Below are 19,141 nucleotides of genomic sequence, written 5' to 3'. Positions count from 1 at the left end.
ATTTTTGTCCTCTGTCTTCTTACAGGTCCTTTTAAAAAATCTGTTGCTACATTTTCAAAGTGGATACTGATTTTATATTCAATAGAAGACATAAGCCTTTCTTAATTCACTCTACCAAATCTAATTGTGATTCATATCTATCTAACGCTGTTTGTGTTGAAAGCCTTTTAATCATTCAGATAGTCCTTGTGAGACAGATCAGTAAAATTCTGTAGCACAAAAAAAGCTGCCAGCTTGACATTAAAGATCTGAAGATTAAATAAATGCCAGGAATTGATTTTAAAAAGCTTCTGCTTCTTCAACAGGACCTCAGAATGGCTGTGGTGGTTACTTGACAGATTCAGATGATGGCTTTGGCTCGCCAGTCTCCAGTGCGTTCAGAAGATATGAGAAAAATCTGGACTGTGTATGGATCATAACTGCACCTGTGAACAAACTGATCAACCTCACCTTCACTTCATTCGCGCTTGAAGCACAGTCTGCTCAGGCTTGCCGATATGATTATGTCAAAGTAAGATAAATGCGTATTTTAACAAGAAAATACCAGTGAGATACAATCCATTATCCTCTCCATGAGGCTAAAACTTTATCAATAGAAAATAGTCTTAAGAAGAAATTAAACTGCTTAATATAATTACATTTTTTTTGTTGGATTAGACTACTACTTCAGATGACATCTTGCCTTTTTGGAAACCGATAAGAGTTTTAATATTGTTATGGGGACAAGCTTCTAGTCTCAGACTGCCTATATAAATGAGTATTTATTTCACAGAATAGAAACAAAACAAAACTCAAGCACTTTGAAACTAAGCTTGCAGATTCATTATCATACACAATTTCATGAAAGGACTTTAATTTATAAAATTTTGAATAAATAAGTGTTGATGCTCAGTGCTTACCTGTGAAAGCTATTTTCTTGGAGATGAGCATATAAAACGTAGGATAGCAGAATGCTGCTAAACAAGATCCACCAAGGAGTGTTACAGATCTTGCTGAGCACTAGAGATGCTCAATGAAACTAGGAAAGAATCCCACATTTTCATGAATAAAATAACCTTTCTCATTGAAAAGCGCTTTGAGATTACCTATAAAATAGGAATCAGAATGCCAAATTAAAATAGAATAAATTTTAATAGGTTTGCTGAGATGGGACTAGAATGTTCCATATTGAGATTTACACTGTCCAACAGAATTAGTTAATATGGCCATGAATAATTATAGCAATTAAGAACATCCTGTTAAAGCACAAAAGCACCTACCGTGTTTCAAGTAAAAGAAATTGTAATGTCAGGAGGGGTCAGAGAATTTTATTTCTATTTATTTGTTTGCTGTGCCTAAACTATTTGTGGCTTATATACTTTTCTTCTTTCAGGTTTTTGATGGAGATAATGAAAATGCCAATTTAGTTGGCACATTCTGTGGATCTACAGTGCCAGCTCCTTTTACTTCTACACGTAATTCCTTGACTGTGAAATTTATCACAGACAATTCTGTGGAAAGGGAGGGTTTCAATGCTACCTACACTACAGTGGATCGTAAGTATACATATATATGTATCCACATATATTGTTGTGACTCTTTTGTGGAAATTGATATTTAAATAATAAATCATCAAAATTTGTTGTAGACATAGGGCTCAAGAAAGGGCAAAGACAGTCCTTAGTGCAGCATCTCTAAGCAAGATAAAAGCAGCACTGCTAGACCCCAGTGCAATTCTCTTTGGTCTTGACTAGTTGCGGGGTGGCTGTCAGTCTGGAGTGCAAAAGAGGAACACTTACAGACTTAACAAATATGCTGATATTATAGGGAACAATAATTTATTTTAGTTTTATGTTGCACATTGACACAGCATAAGCATGTGTTTTACTTTTTTTTTCTTCTAGAGAGTCACAGGTAAATACAAAACTATATTGCTCAGTGTAGTTTTGCCCAATAAATATTTTTTCCAGTTGGAAAGGTTTTCATTCTATGATGCATTTACTACTGTTCTACACAGGACTGTGTGGAGGAATATATAATGCAACTTCTACATCCCTGACGGCGATGTCTCCTAACTTCCCCAATGAATATCCCCCCTTCACTGTCTGTACTTGGGTCATTGATGCCCCTCCACAGCAGCAAGTCAGGGTGGTGGTAGAGGTCTTCCACCTTCATTCCCGCCAGGACTGCTCTCAGAACTACCTAGAGCTCCAGGACTCACCAACAGTAAGAAATTTGCAGTTGATACCATTCCCCATTCACATTCACCTCCCTTCACTCTTTGTAAAGAGAGGAGAAACCCAAGATTCGGTAATAGATTAATTGATGATTCTGTGTGAGGGACACATCCAACGCATTACACCCTGTACCCTTTTTAAGGTGTGTTAACTGGTACACAGACTTGATGGAAGCACACTACACACGCATTCAATTAGACCTGGTAAGTGTTACACATTTTTTCACAGTTGCACCAAGTAACAGAGCTGCCAAACTTAACACAGCAACAAATAACACAGAAAATAACTGCCAATAGCAAGTTTTCATAAACTAATTGTACTTTCTCCCATCCAAGAACCATAATAAAAATGAATATTTGTGCCAAGACGACTATTTGTAAAAAGCACCAGAAAAAAAATCCCTGTTTATGTCCCTTGTATTATACTATTCTAAACCTTCTTTCATTCTTTCTTATTTTAGCATGAAAATACCTGTTACATTTGATTTGTTTCTTACAATAATTGAACATAAAATGTTGAGATATTATTAAGTGATTTCCGTGAGAACTTTAAAATGCAATTGCATAACTGGTACAGAAAGTGTTGAGAGATTTATCCACCTCAAGTTCAGTAGGTAGAAAACCAAAATATATCATTAGGTAACTTGTGACATGTGTTGAATTCCAGCACAGCCAAGGATCAGTCCATAGATTCTGTGGCACCGAAACTTTTCCAGTCCCTGAATTTTATTCTTATGATCGCACTGCCATTGTGACTTTCAAATCAGATGAATATATGATTAATAATGGAGTCAAATTTACCTATCAAGCCACAGGTAAGCTTGAAGAAATGTCTAGAAAATCTACCTACCATTGTCTTTGTTTATTCCATACAGTGTAAAGCAATACAGAGATCTGAAATGCTTACATGTTTCTGGTTTTCTGTCTCAAGGTTGCAGCAGAGAATATAACCAGCCATTTGGTTACCTGAAGAGCCCTGGCTGGCCTGGTCATCATCCCAATAATATGGACTGTTCTATCATTCTACGAGCTCCCCTGAATCACACAATTTCTCTCTTTTTCCATGCTTTCAGTTTGGAAGACAGCATCCAGTGTTCACATGATTTCCTAGAGGTATCAAGCTAGTATCCATATTTTGTTGGCCTGTGTCAAAATCTGATGAATTCAAAGGATATTAATAAGCCTTGATCAAGTCTGATCTGAACTGACAGTAGGGACTAATTTACTGCTACATTTTTGTGGTGAAAGGTACTCAGATGCTATAGTACGAGTTTAAACAATACACACTATAGTAAGTCCAAAACTAATGAATAAGTAGTTTAATTATCAGCTAACTCATCTTTACCTAGCTCTTGTTGATGTTACACAGTTAATAGAGCATGTTGGGATAGTTTTCATCTGATATTAACATCAGTGCACGAATGGAAAGCCATAAATCTGAGTGTTTTTATTCCAGCAGTAGATTTCATCTGCTTGATATTTTTCCTTAAAAGGATGGGTTTTTTCCTAAAAGAGCATTTTTGTTTAAAAAAAAAAAAAGAAGAGCTCTTGTAACAAGTGTAGGATACTTGCAAAGGTACTTTGTATCAACAAAAAGCATATCCTCCTACACAATCCTCACTCTCCTTTTGTGCTTGTTGAAGTTTTCGCTGTTCACTGGTCAGATGACAAAAATCAGATGTCTGTGGCAGAATCATTATTTAGCTCTCCTTTCATATCCTCTTTACTGTCTCAAGAAATGGATCTAAGCACCAGCATTATTGGAGCTCAGGAAGAAAATCAGATTAAATCTGAGCTATGTAATATGATTTGTGTCTTAATGTGACCAGGTAAAAGAGTGGTCTGCAGGGTAAAGAATTAATCTTTTCACCTGGAATATTAACATTTCATATGAAAAGTAAAACATGGGCTTGAATTTCAAAAGCACATCTTAGCTATCAGTCAAATAATTTTTTTCAGTGAGATTTACCACGCCATAAAATTTAGCTGTTTCTGATGATACTTCTTCTGTGCAATTACTTACAAAACCCATACATTCCTTCTGTAGAGGAATATATAGTAGGAAAAGTAACAGTGTTAAAATGAAAATTACGGTATGCATGCAACTCATGACATAGTTTGTGCTGTGCTTGTATTACTGCATAATTTTACCGGTGTATAACTGGCATAGGGAGTTAATGTTGACATTTTTTTTTCTTGAAGGTCAGAAATGGGAGTGATGTGCAATCACCACTACTTGGCAGGTTCTGTGGAAACACTGTTCCCAGTCCCATCTTCCCCAAAAATCATGTTGTCTACCTTCGTTTCAAGAGTGATTTTTCAGGGGTTCATGATGGATATGAGATTACCTGGACTTCATCATCAAGTGGTAAGGCTGTAAAAACGAAGTAATTCCACTCAGCAGTTGTACATAGAGGGAAAATACACAAATGTAAAATTCAGCCTGCTCAGTTTGGGCCCTGACTCATCAGCACTTAAGACCTTTCCAAGCACCCATAGTCCACCTCATTCAGTCACTGGAGAGGGGTAGTTGTTCCTGAAGACCAGCGGGGCAAGATCTATTTTATGGGATGGGAGCAATTCCCTCCCTCTAATATTGACTTTAGCAATCCCAGAGGATGTAGTCCACGTAAGATTAAGGTCTACCTCTTTCACTGAGACATCAGAAAATATCAGGAACACCTATCCTGGGATCCAGAGTGGTGTTAGTGACTCAGTGTACTCCACTGATAGTCCAGTTGTGATATGCCCTAGGATCTAGGTACTGCTAAGCCTGAAGAGGACTGAAATTTGCCCCAAGAAAATAACTTAACTATAATGCTGTGCAGTGACTATATTGTAGATGCGTTCATAAATGGCTTCTGAAATGGCAGTGAATAGCTGGGTAATAGTTCACAGAACCATAGAATCATAGAATGTCCTGAGTTGGAAGGGACCCACACGGAACATCGAGTCCAACTCCTGTCCCACACAGGACACCCCCAAAATTCACACCATAATAGTTTGTTTGTGACACTAAGTTACCAGAGGTAGGAAAGTTCATGGCCATCTGAAAAGCACTGCAGAATAACCTTACAGTATTGAGTGGCTTGGTGATGAAATGGCACATTAAGTTCAGTGTAGGAAAGTGCTGATGAAGAACATGGGCAAAAAAAGACAATCCTAACTTTCCTTACAAAAATATGGGCCCTGAGTTGACTTTTATTACTCAGCAACAAGATCTTGGGGCTAAAATAGTTCTATGAATACCAGATCTCACTGCCCACTAATAATCAGGTAGGCTAGCAAAATGCTAGGAATTGTTGGGAAAGTAAGACAGACAAACAGACAGCCACTGTAGAAATCCGTAGTTCACTCACAAATTGGATGATGTGCACAGTTCAGGTGTGCTCCTCTTATAAAGAATCCAGCATAACCAAGGGCTCATCATAAAATTGGCTTCTGCATGAGGTATGCTGAGACTTTTTAATCTGGTTAAGAAACTACTGAGGTCTATAAAATTCAGTGATATTGGACTATAAATAGTGATCAACTCTTCGTTGGCTTTTCCTTTATAAGAACTAGAGACCATCAGATAAAGCCAGGAGGTGGTAGGTTCAAAACAAACCAAACAAAACAGTTCTTCACAAGGTATGCACTTAAGCTGTGGAGCTCCGTCCCATAGGATGCTACAAACGTACATGGATTCCAGGGCTACCTGAACAAGTTCATGGAGGACATCTGATAAAGACTATTAAATACAAAGATGCCATTGCTGGGAGCTGGGAGCTGAAAACTCTTGGAGACTCTGAGAGTAATCTGGGACATGGTCTGCACATGCTTACTCTTACTCTATAAACTTGCATTTCTTTCAGGGCATCTGCTTCTGCTCACTGTTGCAGACTGAATTTTGGTATCAATGGCCTTCAGTTTACTTAACATGACTATTTTCACTGAGTCGTTCTCTGTATTTTTCTATCAGATGAGGATTCACTACTTTTCATTTCAAGGAACAGCCAAAGAGAATTTGCCTCTAGTTGAGTAGTTGGGAACTGAACTCACCATGGCACAGACTTGAGACTTTGGTTCGTGTTTCAGAGTTTTGGGGGTTTTGATTTTTAATAACCAGTGATGGTCTAATGCTCATTGCATATTCTTCTCAGGCTGCTGAACCTCGAGCCTCAGGTTTGTCTCTTATTGGAACAATGCTCTTACCCACATTCATTGTTCTCGCTCCCAGCGTCTCTTTGTTTTTCAGTGCTACTACTAATACTGTACTAACGTACTACATCGTGTAGTATCTTGTGAAACTAAGCCTTCTAAGCTAATCAACAGTCTCTGTTTCCAGGATGCGGAGGAACATTATATGGCAGGACTGGCTCATTTGCTAGTCCCAGCTACCCTGCAACTTACCACAACAACACTGACTGTGAGTGGTTCCTTACTGTGCCCAAGGGACGAATTGCCACAGTAAACTTTGATTTCATCAGCATCGATGACCAAGGCGATTGCAGTAGCAACTATCTGATCCTTTACAATGGGCCAGATGCCAGCTATCCCCCAGCCGGGCCGTACTGTGGGATGGTATGTATTCCCCACTGTCTGTGACCCTCTAAGTGGTTAAAATGTATCTTTTCTGTTTCATATTTAGGATTGTTTCCCCAGATCTGGCATGTTTTCCATACAGATGAGCAGAAGTGAAGGCATGAAGCATGTGTGGCAGCTTAGAAGCCTTCCAATGCAGACCTTACAGTGACATCTAGTGGGAGGTGTCACCAAGCTTTTGCTCTGTATTTAGTTGTATTTGTGATTTAAATATTTGTAATACCCTGGGGGAGAAATGCAAAAGCAGTAGCTAGCACAGACCTCAGGTCCCTTCCAAACTATGTTCTGATTTGTGCCTCAGTTTTAACTCTCTGACTAGCTTTTCCACAGGATCTTGGTGTTCTATAAGGCTTTTCATTTTTCTTGTCTTTACTTTTAGGATACGAACATCTCTCCATTTACTGCTACATCTCATCAAGTCTATATAAAATTTCATGCTGAATATGTGACTTTACCATCAGGATTCCAGTTAAGCTGGACGAGCTAGAACACTGTTTAGGGGAAATATATTACCATTCCTTGCTCTACTGAAGAGACTTTCCATTATAAAGTAAGTGATAATGATAATTGCAACAGAAGTCAGGCCTTTTAAAAATTACTGTAATTGTAGCTTTTATGAATTTAGAATTCTGTCAAAAAAAAGTGATGTCCCATTGTACTGAAAATAAACTATTATCTACCCAACTGTGAAAATGAGCTTTTGCTAGTTTTTGAAACATATTTGTTATATTCTTCTACATAATTTCAAACGCTCTGAGTAAATATGAAAAAAAAAAAAAGTTTTACATTTAATGCTATAGGAAGTGAATTAGCCAGGATAAAACAAAACCACAAAACAATCAACATGAAGTGGATAAGAGGAGTCAAGATACAAAGTTGTCTTCAATTAGGTCTATAGACTTATGCATTTTTGTCCTAAGCATCTTCAAAGCAATGGCAGGATCATGTGCAGTATACACAAATACCTGTGATTATATTTACTGAGTTATATCTTTAAGCTTTAGAATCTACTTTACAACTGAATTTATGAAAAACCTGTAAGACTTTTAGTAACCAATTCAGCTTCCTTGTCAACTTGTAGGCAACTTCCCAGGCATTTGTAAAACAGATATAGCTTCAGAATAGGGCAGACATAAAAATATCTGTTGACTTGTGACTACTATTAGTTTGTTCCTTCCCAAGGCTAACACACATCATACATAAAAAATGTTGGTGGTATACAGAGGACACTGATTCCCACCATGAAATATTTCTTGTCACAACCCAGAACGATTGACTAATTCATTTCCTGAACGTCAGCTGTGATGGGCAGGCAAGAGGAATTTACACTGCAGCAGAGGAACATGGGCCTTATCAAAACTCTCACTTCATAACTATCACAAAGAGTCAGTCACAGTGAAAGTAATTCCTTAACATGATTGTTGCAACAATTAATTATGAAATGGCATTAAAGTGTTAATGGCAGTTCTAAAAAATCTAGGAACTCTGAAGATTTCCCAGTCAATGCCAAAAAAGCCATCATTCCACAAACAAAAAACTTTATAGTGGCTGAGAAGCCATCCTGGTTAAAAGAAAATGTAGAAAACACAAAACAGACAAAAAGGAAGAAACGGTAAATGGCAAGCTATAAAATACAACTCAAAATGATCTGGTAATAAGTCAGAAAGAGAAACCTATGATCTCCCACTAGCCAATGGAATGAGAGGTAAGCCAGCATTTTAGAGTCATCCAAGCACTAAGAAAAGCCTAGCCTATGTACAGGTGATATTCCTGCTAACATGCTGAAGTAGAACATGGGAAAATGAGAAATATCTGTATTTGGATCAAACTAGGAGGCATCTATGTCTCCTATGTATCTATGCTGGCAGAACAGAAAGTTCCTCTAATTAGGGAAGACATAAAAGACCATATAGTCAAATTAAACTTTCAGATTACTGGCCCAGAAAACTTTTGCAGAGTCCATGCCAAACGGTTTTCATATTAGCAATCAAGGGATGATACAATATTTGTCCATAAAAATAATTTAAAAGTCCATAAGGGGGATAGTAAGCAGTAAAGAAAACAAAGTAATCTGAACCACCTGGAGATAAAGCTACAAAATAAGCTCTAAAGATAGCAGTGCATAAGGCACTGCAAGTACAATCAAGCGTGGCTCCGGCTGTTCACCTGCAGAGATCAGCAGGACTTTATTTCTTCCTTTTGGACAACTGCATCACTGGGCTTTGTGAACATCGATTGTGGTTTTGACCTTCCTATGACTCACTGTGGATTTGGTGCAGTTGCTGCAGGGCACAGCACCCACTCAAGATCTGGCTGCTGCCTCCTTCTGCTAGGTGGCTGGTCATGGAAGCGTCAGGTTTTTAGGCAAGAATCGGCTTGGCAAGAATGTTGTAGTTTTCTACATTTCACCAGCATGGAGCACAGCTCAGCTGGGAGCTACAGGCAAAAGTGAAGAGCATGTCTTCCCCAAACAGCTCCCTGACACTGCAGGTGGTGCTCTGTGGTACGTTCATTTCTCTTATTAGAAGTGGATCATGCCCTGACGGACAACGAGTTATCAGGTTAAAGCTTGGCTTTGTCAGGAGTATGACAGAGCAGAAACTGTCAAACAATAGAAACCTGTACAAGGGTTTTAATGAATGAAGTTAGTGGTTTTTGAGACTGGTATCAACCACACATTTTACAGTTTATGGACACAAAGTTGAGTTCCCGGAGGACACCCCCATCCTGCCGCGCTTTCGCCATGCTGAGGCTGGCCTGCTGTTGACTTAGTGAACTGTATGTAGATGGGATCTGGTGACCTGTGATGTGCACGAGGCCATTCTGGTAACACAACCTTTGGCCTTAAGCTCTAGAGAGGAACTCCAGTTAAACTGATGAGTTTGCTGAAATCTGTACTTCAAAAAGATTCATTTCACTGAGAGAAAAGCATGTTTCACTTTAAAGCAGATTAAATGTTTTCTGACATTTTTTGATATGGTAAATACTTGCTCTTGGCATGACTTTCTGTCACAATGTCAAATTTTATGGAATCATTGAACTTCTGCAGAATAAAAGACTAAAGAACACTATGAATGGGAAGAAGAGAAATACGTAAGTTTTTTTTTTTAATCTAACAATAACTAATGCTTTAAATGTTACAAATACTCCATACCTGTACATAATTTTATTTACAAATGAGTAAAGTGCTTGAGGTTCTTTAGAAAAAAATGAAAGTCCAGCATAGAACTTGTGATCATGAAGACTGTTGATTGAAGCTGCTGGTACAAGGTTCAATTGATCTAGCCCAACTGACTCTTGCCAAAAATAGTCAAAGTCTAAAATTAGAGTAAATTATCAAACCCATTCTTTAAAAAAACAGGAACAAAGTAACCAACTGCTGTCCTCTAACATTTTATACGAGGAACCACAACAGAAGTACCACTGCAGATGTATTAAAGTGGAGGTCCTTAGAGAAGGGAGCTGGTGCTAAGCCATGTTTCTGTCTTGGAAGGTAAGCAGTCATTTAAAACACTTGCTTTAAAATGAATGCACAGCAAAAGCAAACAGGAACAACTAAACAGATAACTTAAAAAACAATTATTCCATGAAACTTCTATGTGTTTTTTGCAGCATTCAATTCAAAAGACAAAATCTGTGTTTAATAAGATTTATGGCTTCATCTCACAATACGGGCAAGAATCTTTGGTTTTATGTCTGTGCACATTGCTGTTTGTTTTATAGATAATGTCGTAGTTCTGAATGCTGCATGTCTGTAATATAATACCTGTGTGACTACAAACAACCTCCCCCCATCAATGACAAAGCACGGATAATGAACATGCATGTTTTCAACTTATGTGTAAATCTTCTTCTGCACGTTACCATACATATTTATTACATAAAGGTACATTTTACAAGACAGTGATATAAGAATGGTAAGCATTCCGAAGACTAGGATTTGAAGAATAAGCACTAATAGGTCCATAACATTATTTTTAATTGCCCTTCCCATGTGGTGGGGCTATTCATTATAAACAGTAAATGAGACATAATATCAGAATGAGATCAGTGGTGCTATAGTTACTTGAAGTAAAGGGGAGAGAAGATATATGGCTAAAATGCTAGAAATTGAGGTGCTGGTGATTTAAAACATTAGGTAATTTTAGTTAAATTTACAAAGTAATTTTGGCTGAAAGCCAGTTTTTATTTGGCTCATAAAGCAAAGGAGGAAGTGTCTCAGTTTTCCACAGTAACTCGAGATACATGTCCTAGGCACCAGCATTTACATATTTATTGTAATTATTGTCAGCTGCCAAACTAAAACCACAGAATTATTCTGCAGTCCTAATTAAAATGAAATGTAACAAAAATTTATAGCATTGACTACTGTTCATAATAAAAACAGTAACAGTACACGATTACTAAAAAATAAATGTTTGAAATGTTATTAGCTGATAATAAAAATAAAGGACAAATTCTCAAAGTTTGCTTTTATAAGGCAAAGATCAGTAAAATAAATATTGTGTGCCAGTTATCACACATAACTACTGTAACGTTGACAGATAAATTTTTAGTGGCAGTGCCTAGCAGTATACAACTGTTTTTGCAGGTGCATGTTGCTGTTGTATCATTTTGATGATACGCTAACTATGCATTTATGTTGTTACGTTAGCTGTTCTTGGAGGAGACCAAAAAGGATAAAAATAGAATAATAATGTAAAACCTCATTTCCCTGGTTAGAAGAAGTACTAGGACAGCCGGAGCAAGGGCAGCATCAGAGCCACTTGTCCCCTTGCTGCTCCCCAGCACAGCGAGAGGAGCCGGGGGAGGCCTGTCCAGTGCCCGCTGCCTGGCTGGAGCAGGCTGGGGGAAACCAGTGCAGGGAGCAGCCTCTCCCTCCTCTTGCTACCACATGGCAGCTGCAGCTCTGCCATACAATCCTGGCCATACATCTACCTCACAAGCACCTACATTAGTTAGCCTGCTGTCCTAAGGACAGAAGGCATGTGCCAGCCTCTGCAAAGAATTCAGGCATTTGCTGTACAAACATTTAAGCCAAGGGAAAATTTAGAACAAATCTGACAGACATCAGGAATATTTTATAGTTGTTTCATAAGCAAAAAATCAGTAGCTGGATGGCACAGCCAGACTTAAACTGGAGAAGCCTGTATGGTGAGCTCGAGCTCAACCGCCAAACGTAGGGGAGGGCTCCTCTGGCCAGTGCCCAGACACAGGCTGACCGGCCTCTGGCTGGGGATATAGAGGCAGCTGAGGATATTTGGGGTCAAAGGGGTAACAGAAGAAATGGATGACCTGGGAAGAGGTGGTAGGGGATAAGAGAGGGGAGATGGGGTTACTGCACTGGCATAGGCCCTCTGCAGGAAATTAGTCTTCATGACTGTGACTGCTAATGGAACAACCTGAAAATTAAGTTTTCAAGATCAAGGAATGACCTGGCCTTTGGACAGCACGTCATGGGTACTTACTTTCCCACACCTTCTCATCCAATTGACATTTAGTGCTTCATGAGAAGAGAAGCTTTAAAAAAAAGGCTTGACAGCAACTCCTCCTTGCCAAATCCAGCACACCCCTGACTAGGGTATTGATTAGTGCATTTACTCAGATGAAAGGTTTGCTAAAGCAGGAGCCAAAGTAGATCACAAGAAGGTGTGAGTGATAGATGAGCTATTTACACAGCAGCAGGAGAATGAAATTAGGTGGATGGTAAAAAAAAAACCCAATCCTGACAAAAAGGATAATGGCAATATGTTTATGAAGTGGGGAGTAATTAAATACTTCTATGGTAGGGGTAGAATGTGGACATCCAGGCCATGTGCAATGTAATGCACTATTGTTTTGGCCACTGCATAAATGGGGCAGTGAGAAGCCCGGTGAGCTGCTCATTAGACATTACACCATTTTGTGAGTATCTTGTCACAGTCACATGTACTTTTATGTGTTTATTGGAATAAGCAAGCTAGGACCATATTTTATAGACAATGGATCTCCCCAAACCTTTGCTACAAAATGAAGCCTGTGATGGTTCTCCATGAAACAAGAAGAGTAGACATGCTAGCACCTATGTCTTTGGGACAACTGACTGGTGGAATTCAGGGCATTTAAGATGGGAAAGGGGTCTGGATTCACGCTCCTGCAGAGAAAAAGGAACTGTTTGTCATTGTCATATACATCTGAGTGATCATGAGTTCTGCTGAGCAATCTGTATGAAAGGAAGTTTTTCCAGCTATGTTTTCTAAGAAAGACCTGAAAGTAGCCTGTAACTTCAGAAAAGGACTCAAGGTAGTAAACGCAATTTAGGGATAAACATACTGCAATTCTGTAATGCAGAATTAAGCCCTTATATTTCTAAAAAAAGGAAAGCTAAAGTCACACCTCCGACAGTGTTTTTCATTTGCTGGCTTAGGCACCTTCCCATTCATCACCCTGGTTTCTGTGGAAATTATTTTTAGGCTTCTAAGTAACACTGTGCCATACATAAGCAGTGCATATGCAAAATTCAAGGCTGTAGTTCTCAGTGGGTGGCCTGGCCGTAAATAATTTTATAGATTTAGTCATTAATCACTCTGAGCTTCCATGTCTGTCGACTGACAGTAAAAAGGAGCCTCTTAACTCCTACCAAAGATGTTATATACATAAATACATTCCAAGTAGTAAGGCTTTAACTTCAACATTATGGTGACAAGGTCAATTAAAACTGCTTAGAACCTGGGCCCAAACTTGTGACTAATTCTGCAACTGGAGCTGACTAGAAGATCCACAAAGACATCTTAAGAAATGGAAACCACTGATTCATCAACCCCTTTTTTTTTTTTTTTTTTGCCTTAGGTAGGCTTTGCCAAACTTCTGAATGCTCCAAAACCCTACTTGGCCAGTCCCTAGGGAGCCTGAGCTTTCCAGCTCCGTAGCTCTGCAGCTTCCCCTCTCTCCTGTCGCTGACCGGGCAGAGCCAGAGCTCCCAGACGCCGGGGCAGAGGTGACCAACGGCCCCGAGCACGGCCCGGCCCTTCCCAGAGCCCCGCCGGGGCGCTCCGCGGGGAAGGGCACCCGGGTGCACGTTCTCCTCTCTGCAGAGCGGTGCCGCGTCTACCACCACCCGTATTCTCGGGTCTATGAAGCGTTTTCTAAGCGCTGAAGAAAGAGACAGGTGTTAGTGGTGTATTTTGACGAGAGGGCTGCGGAGCCAGACGAGGGGCGAGCCAGGGAAGGACGATTAGCCCCAGCCGCTGCGACAGCCCCAGCTCCCCGCCCATCCCGATGCACAAGCGCCCCAGCCAGCCCGCTGGGACACCGGCCGCCACCCGAGCGGCGGCGCGAACGGCGCCCTTTCCACTCTCACGGGGCAGCTCCTGCCCGCCCCGGGGCCTGGCGCCGTGCTGGGGACAGCGGGGCCGCCCCCCTCTCCTCCCGGGGCCGCGCTCCTCCGCCGGGCAGGCTCGTCGTGGGGCCCAGCGGCCGGCAAGGCCGCGCTCCCCAGAACCGGCCTAAGAGCGGGACGGCGCTCCCGTGCCCACACGACGGCGGCCACTAGCACGCTCCCTCCCCCGCCCACCCCGTATGCGCCAAAGCCGCACCGGCCGGAGCTGAACTACAGCAGCTGGCGGCCTAAAACCCGCTATCACCTACGGAGCGCGCTTATTGGCCAACGAACTTTCCTCCAGCCAATAGCCAGCGGGCCGGCACAGAGGAGGCGCGCTGATTGGCTCGACGCCTTCCCAGCCATGCGTGGAGCCGCTCGGGCGGGCGGTGCGGAGAGAGCCCCGCCCCCGCTGCCCAGGAAAGGGCGGCAGCGCGCCTGCGCGCGAGGGCGGTGGCAGGGCGGTGGACGTTGTGACGGGGTGTGACGTGTCGGGGTGTGGCGCTGTGGGGCGGGCGCGTGCAGTTGCGGGGAGCTGCCCGCCGGCCCACTGCCCGCTGTCCAGCCGCAGCACTGCGCGGTGAGTTGCCCTGAAGGCAGTGGCGGGCCTGTCCGTCCGCTCGGGGGCGGGAGGGCGGCCGGCATCTTGGCCAGGGCTCCGCTGGGGGGGGTGCGGGGGGACGGGGCGGGGCGGGGCGGGACCCCCCGGCAGCGCGGCGCGGTGCGGTGCGGTGCGGAGCGGGCTCGCCGCCTTCGGCCCCCTCTGGCCGGGAGCGGTGCCGGTGGACGCCTCCCGTCCCGTCCTGTCCCGCCCCGGCTCACGGTGCCCACCTCTGCCCCGCCCAGACCATGTCCAAGTCGCTGAAGAAGATCGTGGAGGAGAGCCGGGAGAAGAACCAGCCCGAGGTGGACATGTGCGACCGCGGCATCTCCAACATGCTGGACGTGCCCGGCCTCTGTAGGTACCGGCGGCGGCGGGCGGGGAGAGCGCGGAAACTTCCTTATTTGTCCCGGGGCCGCGGCCGGCCGGGGGCGCCGCCCGGCGCTGGGGGCGGGGGGCGGCGCGGCGCGCGCGGCCCGGCGGGGCCTCTCCTGCTCCGGGGGTGCCCTGAAGCCCCGCGTACCGGGTGCTCGGGGGGGGGCCTCGCGGCGGGGGCAGCGGGGACGCGCTGCTTGCAGCGCCGTGACGGGTCCTGAGGGCGCTTGGGGGAGCCCCTGCTCCGCAGCGCCGGAGAGACCGGCGTGGGTCCCGTCTGTCTCTCGCGTCACCCCTGCTTGTGCCCCTCCTGCAACCCTAAGCGCTCCCTGCCTCTCACTGCTGTCATTCTGGCTCTCGAGTGATGGCGAGCCTTTGCTTCCTGTCCCTCCTTGCCTCTTCCCGCTGCCGAAGCGAAACCACCAGCCAAAGCAGCATCTCCACTGGTTTTTGAAAGGGGTAAAGTAACACTGGCCTGAAGCTAGGCATGGCTGGTCTCTGTAGGAGAGTGTGGTAATACTGTGTCACAGATACAGCAGTGTCATACTTTGGATATTGCATGATCACATGTGCTTCCAGAACTGTGACAGAGTGGTGTTGCTGGTATGTTGCATTTGCTGCAGCTAGCTTACTATCACAGTGTTGGAGAACTCATAATGAAGAGCGAGGCAGGTAACGTTGCCTTGCTTTTGCTTTGGCCAAGAGTGCTCATGGTGCAGCTGATACACAGTAAGTTAAAGTTCTGACTGGCCATAGCGTGCCATGGGATGAAGTTTTCCTGAATGCATGATGTAATGAGAAAAAAGCAAAATCCAAAACGACCAATATACTTGAAACCCTGACTGTATCCTGGTTTAGCTCTTTGCCACATTTGTTACACTTGCTAGCAGTCAGGAGCGAGTTTATGCAACTCTTCTTACATGATGGAAATGACTTCAGGGAAATGTACAGCTCACTACCAACTCACCATTATCTGCAGTCGGGAGCAGCCCAAAGTATCTTCAGTCCCATCAGTAAAGGATGAAGAATTAAGTACGGAACTTAGTTGTGCAAAACTACTTAAGTCTTCAACCTTTACTGATTGTTTTCCTGCTTCCGAGTTGTGCGTGAGATTACCTTGTAAAGCCTGTATGTGTGAACTCATGTTAAACAGGAAGTTTCACTGTATTTCTGTTGGATGAACAGGTATGTGAGACAAAGTAGTGTTGAACTCGATTAACTACAGACCCATTTTCAGAACAATACTTATCCCTTTCAGATAAACTAGCGCAATAAGAATATGGGGCAGCAACAGAATACTGTTGCTTTTGTTAAGTAGATTTGGTGCCTATTAAGCTTATCAACACTAAGACACATAATTAGCCAGCTTTGATCTTTCAGATGGGGAGAAAAGATAATGTTGAAGTACATCAGTAATGCTAGAGTAAGAAAAGCTTTTCTTGTACAAAGGCTGCCTTGGGTGTGTTGTGCAGGCAGGGTCAGGGACCACAGTGAGGGGTACTGTGGTCCACAGGTGGACCGTGACACCAAGTTGCTAATTAAGCATGTGAAGTTCTTTTGTCAGGGAGTTCACTACTTGAAGTGTAGACTGGTGGTACCCTAGTTACACTGCATCCAACAAGTATGTGCAGATACTCTTGGTGCACATTGTGTGACTTGCTTTAGTGTAAGGATTTGGGGCCTTCTCAAGTTTAAGATGGAAGTTAGGGGAGGGAGAAATTATGGCTGGTTTCTGTTCAGTTAATTGAGAACATCTTGCTTTTTCAGTTATTCTGCAATCTGGCAGAGAAAGCATTATAAGTCAGGGTTTTTGGTTTCTGGTTTTTGTTTTGGGTGATTTTTTTAATTGTCAAAGTATTTGCTGTTTTCCATCTGGAAAAGGAATAACTTCCTCCAAATATGCCTTTTAAAAAAGTAATGAATAGGTGTTACCGCTGAATTTTAGGTAATGGTTTGAGAAAATGTTAAACTTGCTTGTTTTCTAAACCTGTCATCTGACTTCTAAATGGATGACCTTTTCTAGTATAGATTGAGTGTTTTGGGTTTCTCTGACTCTGACTAGCAGGGAAGCTAAATGAGTCTGACCTGGTGCCTTCCCTTCTAGATGGGTTGGATCTCTTTCCAATGCAGTGTTAAAGCTTGCCTCTTCAGAAACTTAGGGGTTTTTCCATGAAATAAAGATCTTTGTTGAAAACAACCATCATGATTCATGTCCCATGGCTGTTCTTTCCTAACCTCTTGTCTTTAATGAGGGCCACTAGTAGATGTTCAGAGATAAGCCTAAGATCAGGTTACGGTTGGAGGGAACATTTTGGTGGTGGTTTCCCTGTTTTTGGCCATTTGAGGTTTAAGAACTTAGTAGGTTGGAAGATACTTCTGAGTTACTGTGTTCAGTAGCCCCTAATGGGGATTTTGTCTTGTGTTATTTAATGGTTGTGAATGGCCCCCCTCCAGCGGCCAGTAACTCTTAAAGCTGCTCCCTATAGTCTTGGTTATTCTTCAACAAAGGACCAAGCCTCGTCCCACTACATATTTGGGCACTTGCTGCAGAGTGGCTAGTGGAGTCATATTTAACCTTTCTTAACTTTATTCACATAGAGTTAATGCAGGCACAAGGATTTGGAAGCAGTGCACTGCTGAGTGTAGCATCTCCTTAGTGTGCCAACCCTCTTCCTTCAGGTGCAGACCTATTCTTGTCATATGTGTTTAAAAAAAGAATCATAAGTGGTCATAGGAGACTGGGGGCAGAGAGGAGAAAAGGGAAAGGGGAATATATGCCCTGGCTTGGTTAGGGTTTTCTTCTGGCTTCTCTTTCCAGTCTAGTGAATGATTTGCTACAATACGGGGCAGCCACTTGTATTTATTTCTGCTGTGACTTCCACCCTCTGTGGCAGCTGTGGGAGAGACAAAACAGACCAAACTTGCCTCTGTCAAATCCCAACGTCTCTGTCCAAATCAAGGTGAAATCCTTTTCCTATCTGGATGGAGATACTCGCTATCTGAAACTGTCTTAAACTATCTTAGACCTAGAAGCCTGGCAATCTCTACACCTCTTCCCACTTCTGTGTTCAGTAAAGAGAGAACAGAGTTTTCCCGTTGTTTATAGTGTGGTGTTCAGATTCACAAAGAAAAGTTCAGTAGTCCCTGAACCGCTGCTTGCTCAGGAGTTCATTAATGCCATTACAAGTTGAGTTCTGGTTTTGGAATATTCCTTGAATCCAGGCACTTCTGTGTTTTCTACTAATGACTTAAAGTACTAACTAGAATTGTGCTACAGGCCTTCAGGAAATCTGAATTTTCGAGGTTTTTGGAAATGCAGTATGAGAAGACATCTTTTCAAAGATGTTGTGTAGAAAAGAGATTTCATTTGAGACTAAAAATATCCCTTGATCTAGGTGTTCTGCACTTCAGCTCATCATACTAATGCAAAGACCATGTGAAACAGTTTTAAACTTTAAAGGCTTTTCTTATTTTTCTGGAGTGTGGTAAAACAAATGTTACACCATTTGTGAGCATGTCTATGCTATAGCTGTGCATCTTTACGTGAATAGTTTTACAAAATGTCTTGCCCTGTGCAAGTGTTCTAATGTTCGTGGGTTTTTTGTTTTGTTTTTAATTCCACATTGTGAAGTAAATCATATTTATTTGCAAAACACCCAGGTATTGACAGGTAGCGGTAGAGAGTGTTAATAGACATCCTTTAGGGTGAACAATTGGATTTGGCAAGTAGGGCATGATGTGCCTTTTCCCTGGCCTGATGGTTAGGGCATTAATTGGTAGGACTTTAAACAGGCATCAACAATTATGGAATTGTTCTTGGAGTAGGGACCAGCCTCTAAACTCTGATTTATTTATCTTTAAGTAACCGATATGGGGAAGCTATGAATTTAGGAATTATTTTGCCCAAATAAATTGAGACATCTGCTGCTTTCTAGTCTTGTTGTCAGGGAAGGAATATTGGATGAAATCCTATTTATTCTAAGTGTTAATTTGCTCTCGTTATCATTCC

The 19,141-nt window shown here is 42.4% G+C and overlaps 2 protein-coding genes across 3 annotated transcripts in view; both read left to right on the top strand.

Annotated features, from left to right (window-relative positions):
- Positions 1 to 9,814, top strand: part of CUBN (cubilin) — a 156,260-nt gene extending 146,446 nt beyond the window's left edge. Inside the window, exons 60-67 of the mRNA XM_064444709.1 lie at positions 306 to 511; positions 1,373 to 1,535; positions 1,997 to 2,205; positions 2,883 to 3,030; positions 3,147 to 3,328; positions 4,418 to 4,583; positions 6,543 to 6,778; positions 7,179 to 9,814. Of these exons, the coding sequence (XP_064300779.1) occupies positions 306 to 511; positions 1,373 to 1,535; positions 1,997 to 2,205; positions 2,883 to 3,030; positions 3,147 to 3,328; positions 4,418 to 4,583; positions 6,543 to 6,778; positions 7,179 to 7,286 (1,418 nt within the window). The 3' untranslated portion in view covers positions 7,287 to 9,814. The remainder of the gene's footprint in view (positions 1 to 305; positions 512 to 1,372; positions 1,536 to 1,996; positions 2,206 to 2,882; positions 3,031 to 3,146; positions 3,329 to 4,417; positions 4,584 to 6,542; positions 6,779 to 7,178) is intronic.
- A 385-nt stretch (positions 9,815 to 10,199) lies between these two features.
- The window catches only part of RSU1 (Ras suppressor protein 1), a 113,845-nt gene continuing 104,903 nt past the window's right edge, over positions 10,200 to 19,141 (top strand). The window contains exons 1-2 of one of the 2 annotated variants that reach the window (XM_064444710.1): positions 10,200 to 10,292; positions 15,003 to 15,114. In XM_064444710.1, the coding sequence (XP_064300780.1) occupies positions 10,275 to 10,292; positions 15,003 to 15,114 (130 nt within the window). In that variant the 5' untranslated portion in view covers positions 10,200 to 10,274. Of the gene's footprint in view, positions 10,293 to 14,588; positions 14,737 to 15,002; positions 15,115 to 19,141 lie in introns of those variants that run through there. The other variant, XM_064444711.1, reaches the window with a different exon arrangement.

This window comes from Phalacrocorax carbo, chromosome 2 (assembly GCF_963921805.1).
Source record: "Phalacrocorax carbo chromosome 2, bPhaCar2.1, whole genome shotgun sequence".
NCBI classification, from domain to species: Eukaryota; Metazoa; Chordata; class Aves; order Suliformes; family Phalacrocoracidae; genus Phalacrocorax; species Phalacrocorax carbo.
This window is presented reverse-complemented; position numbering and strand designations above follow the sequence as displayed.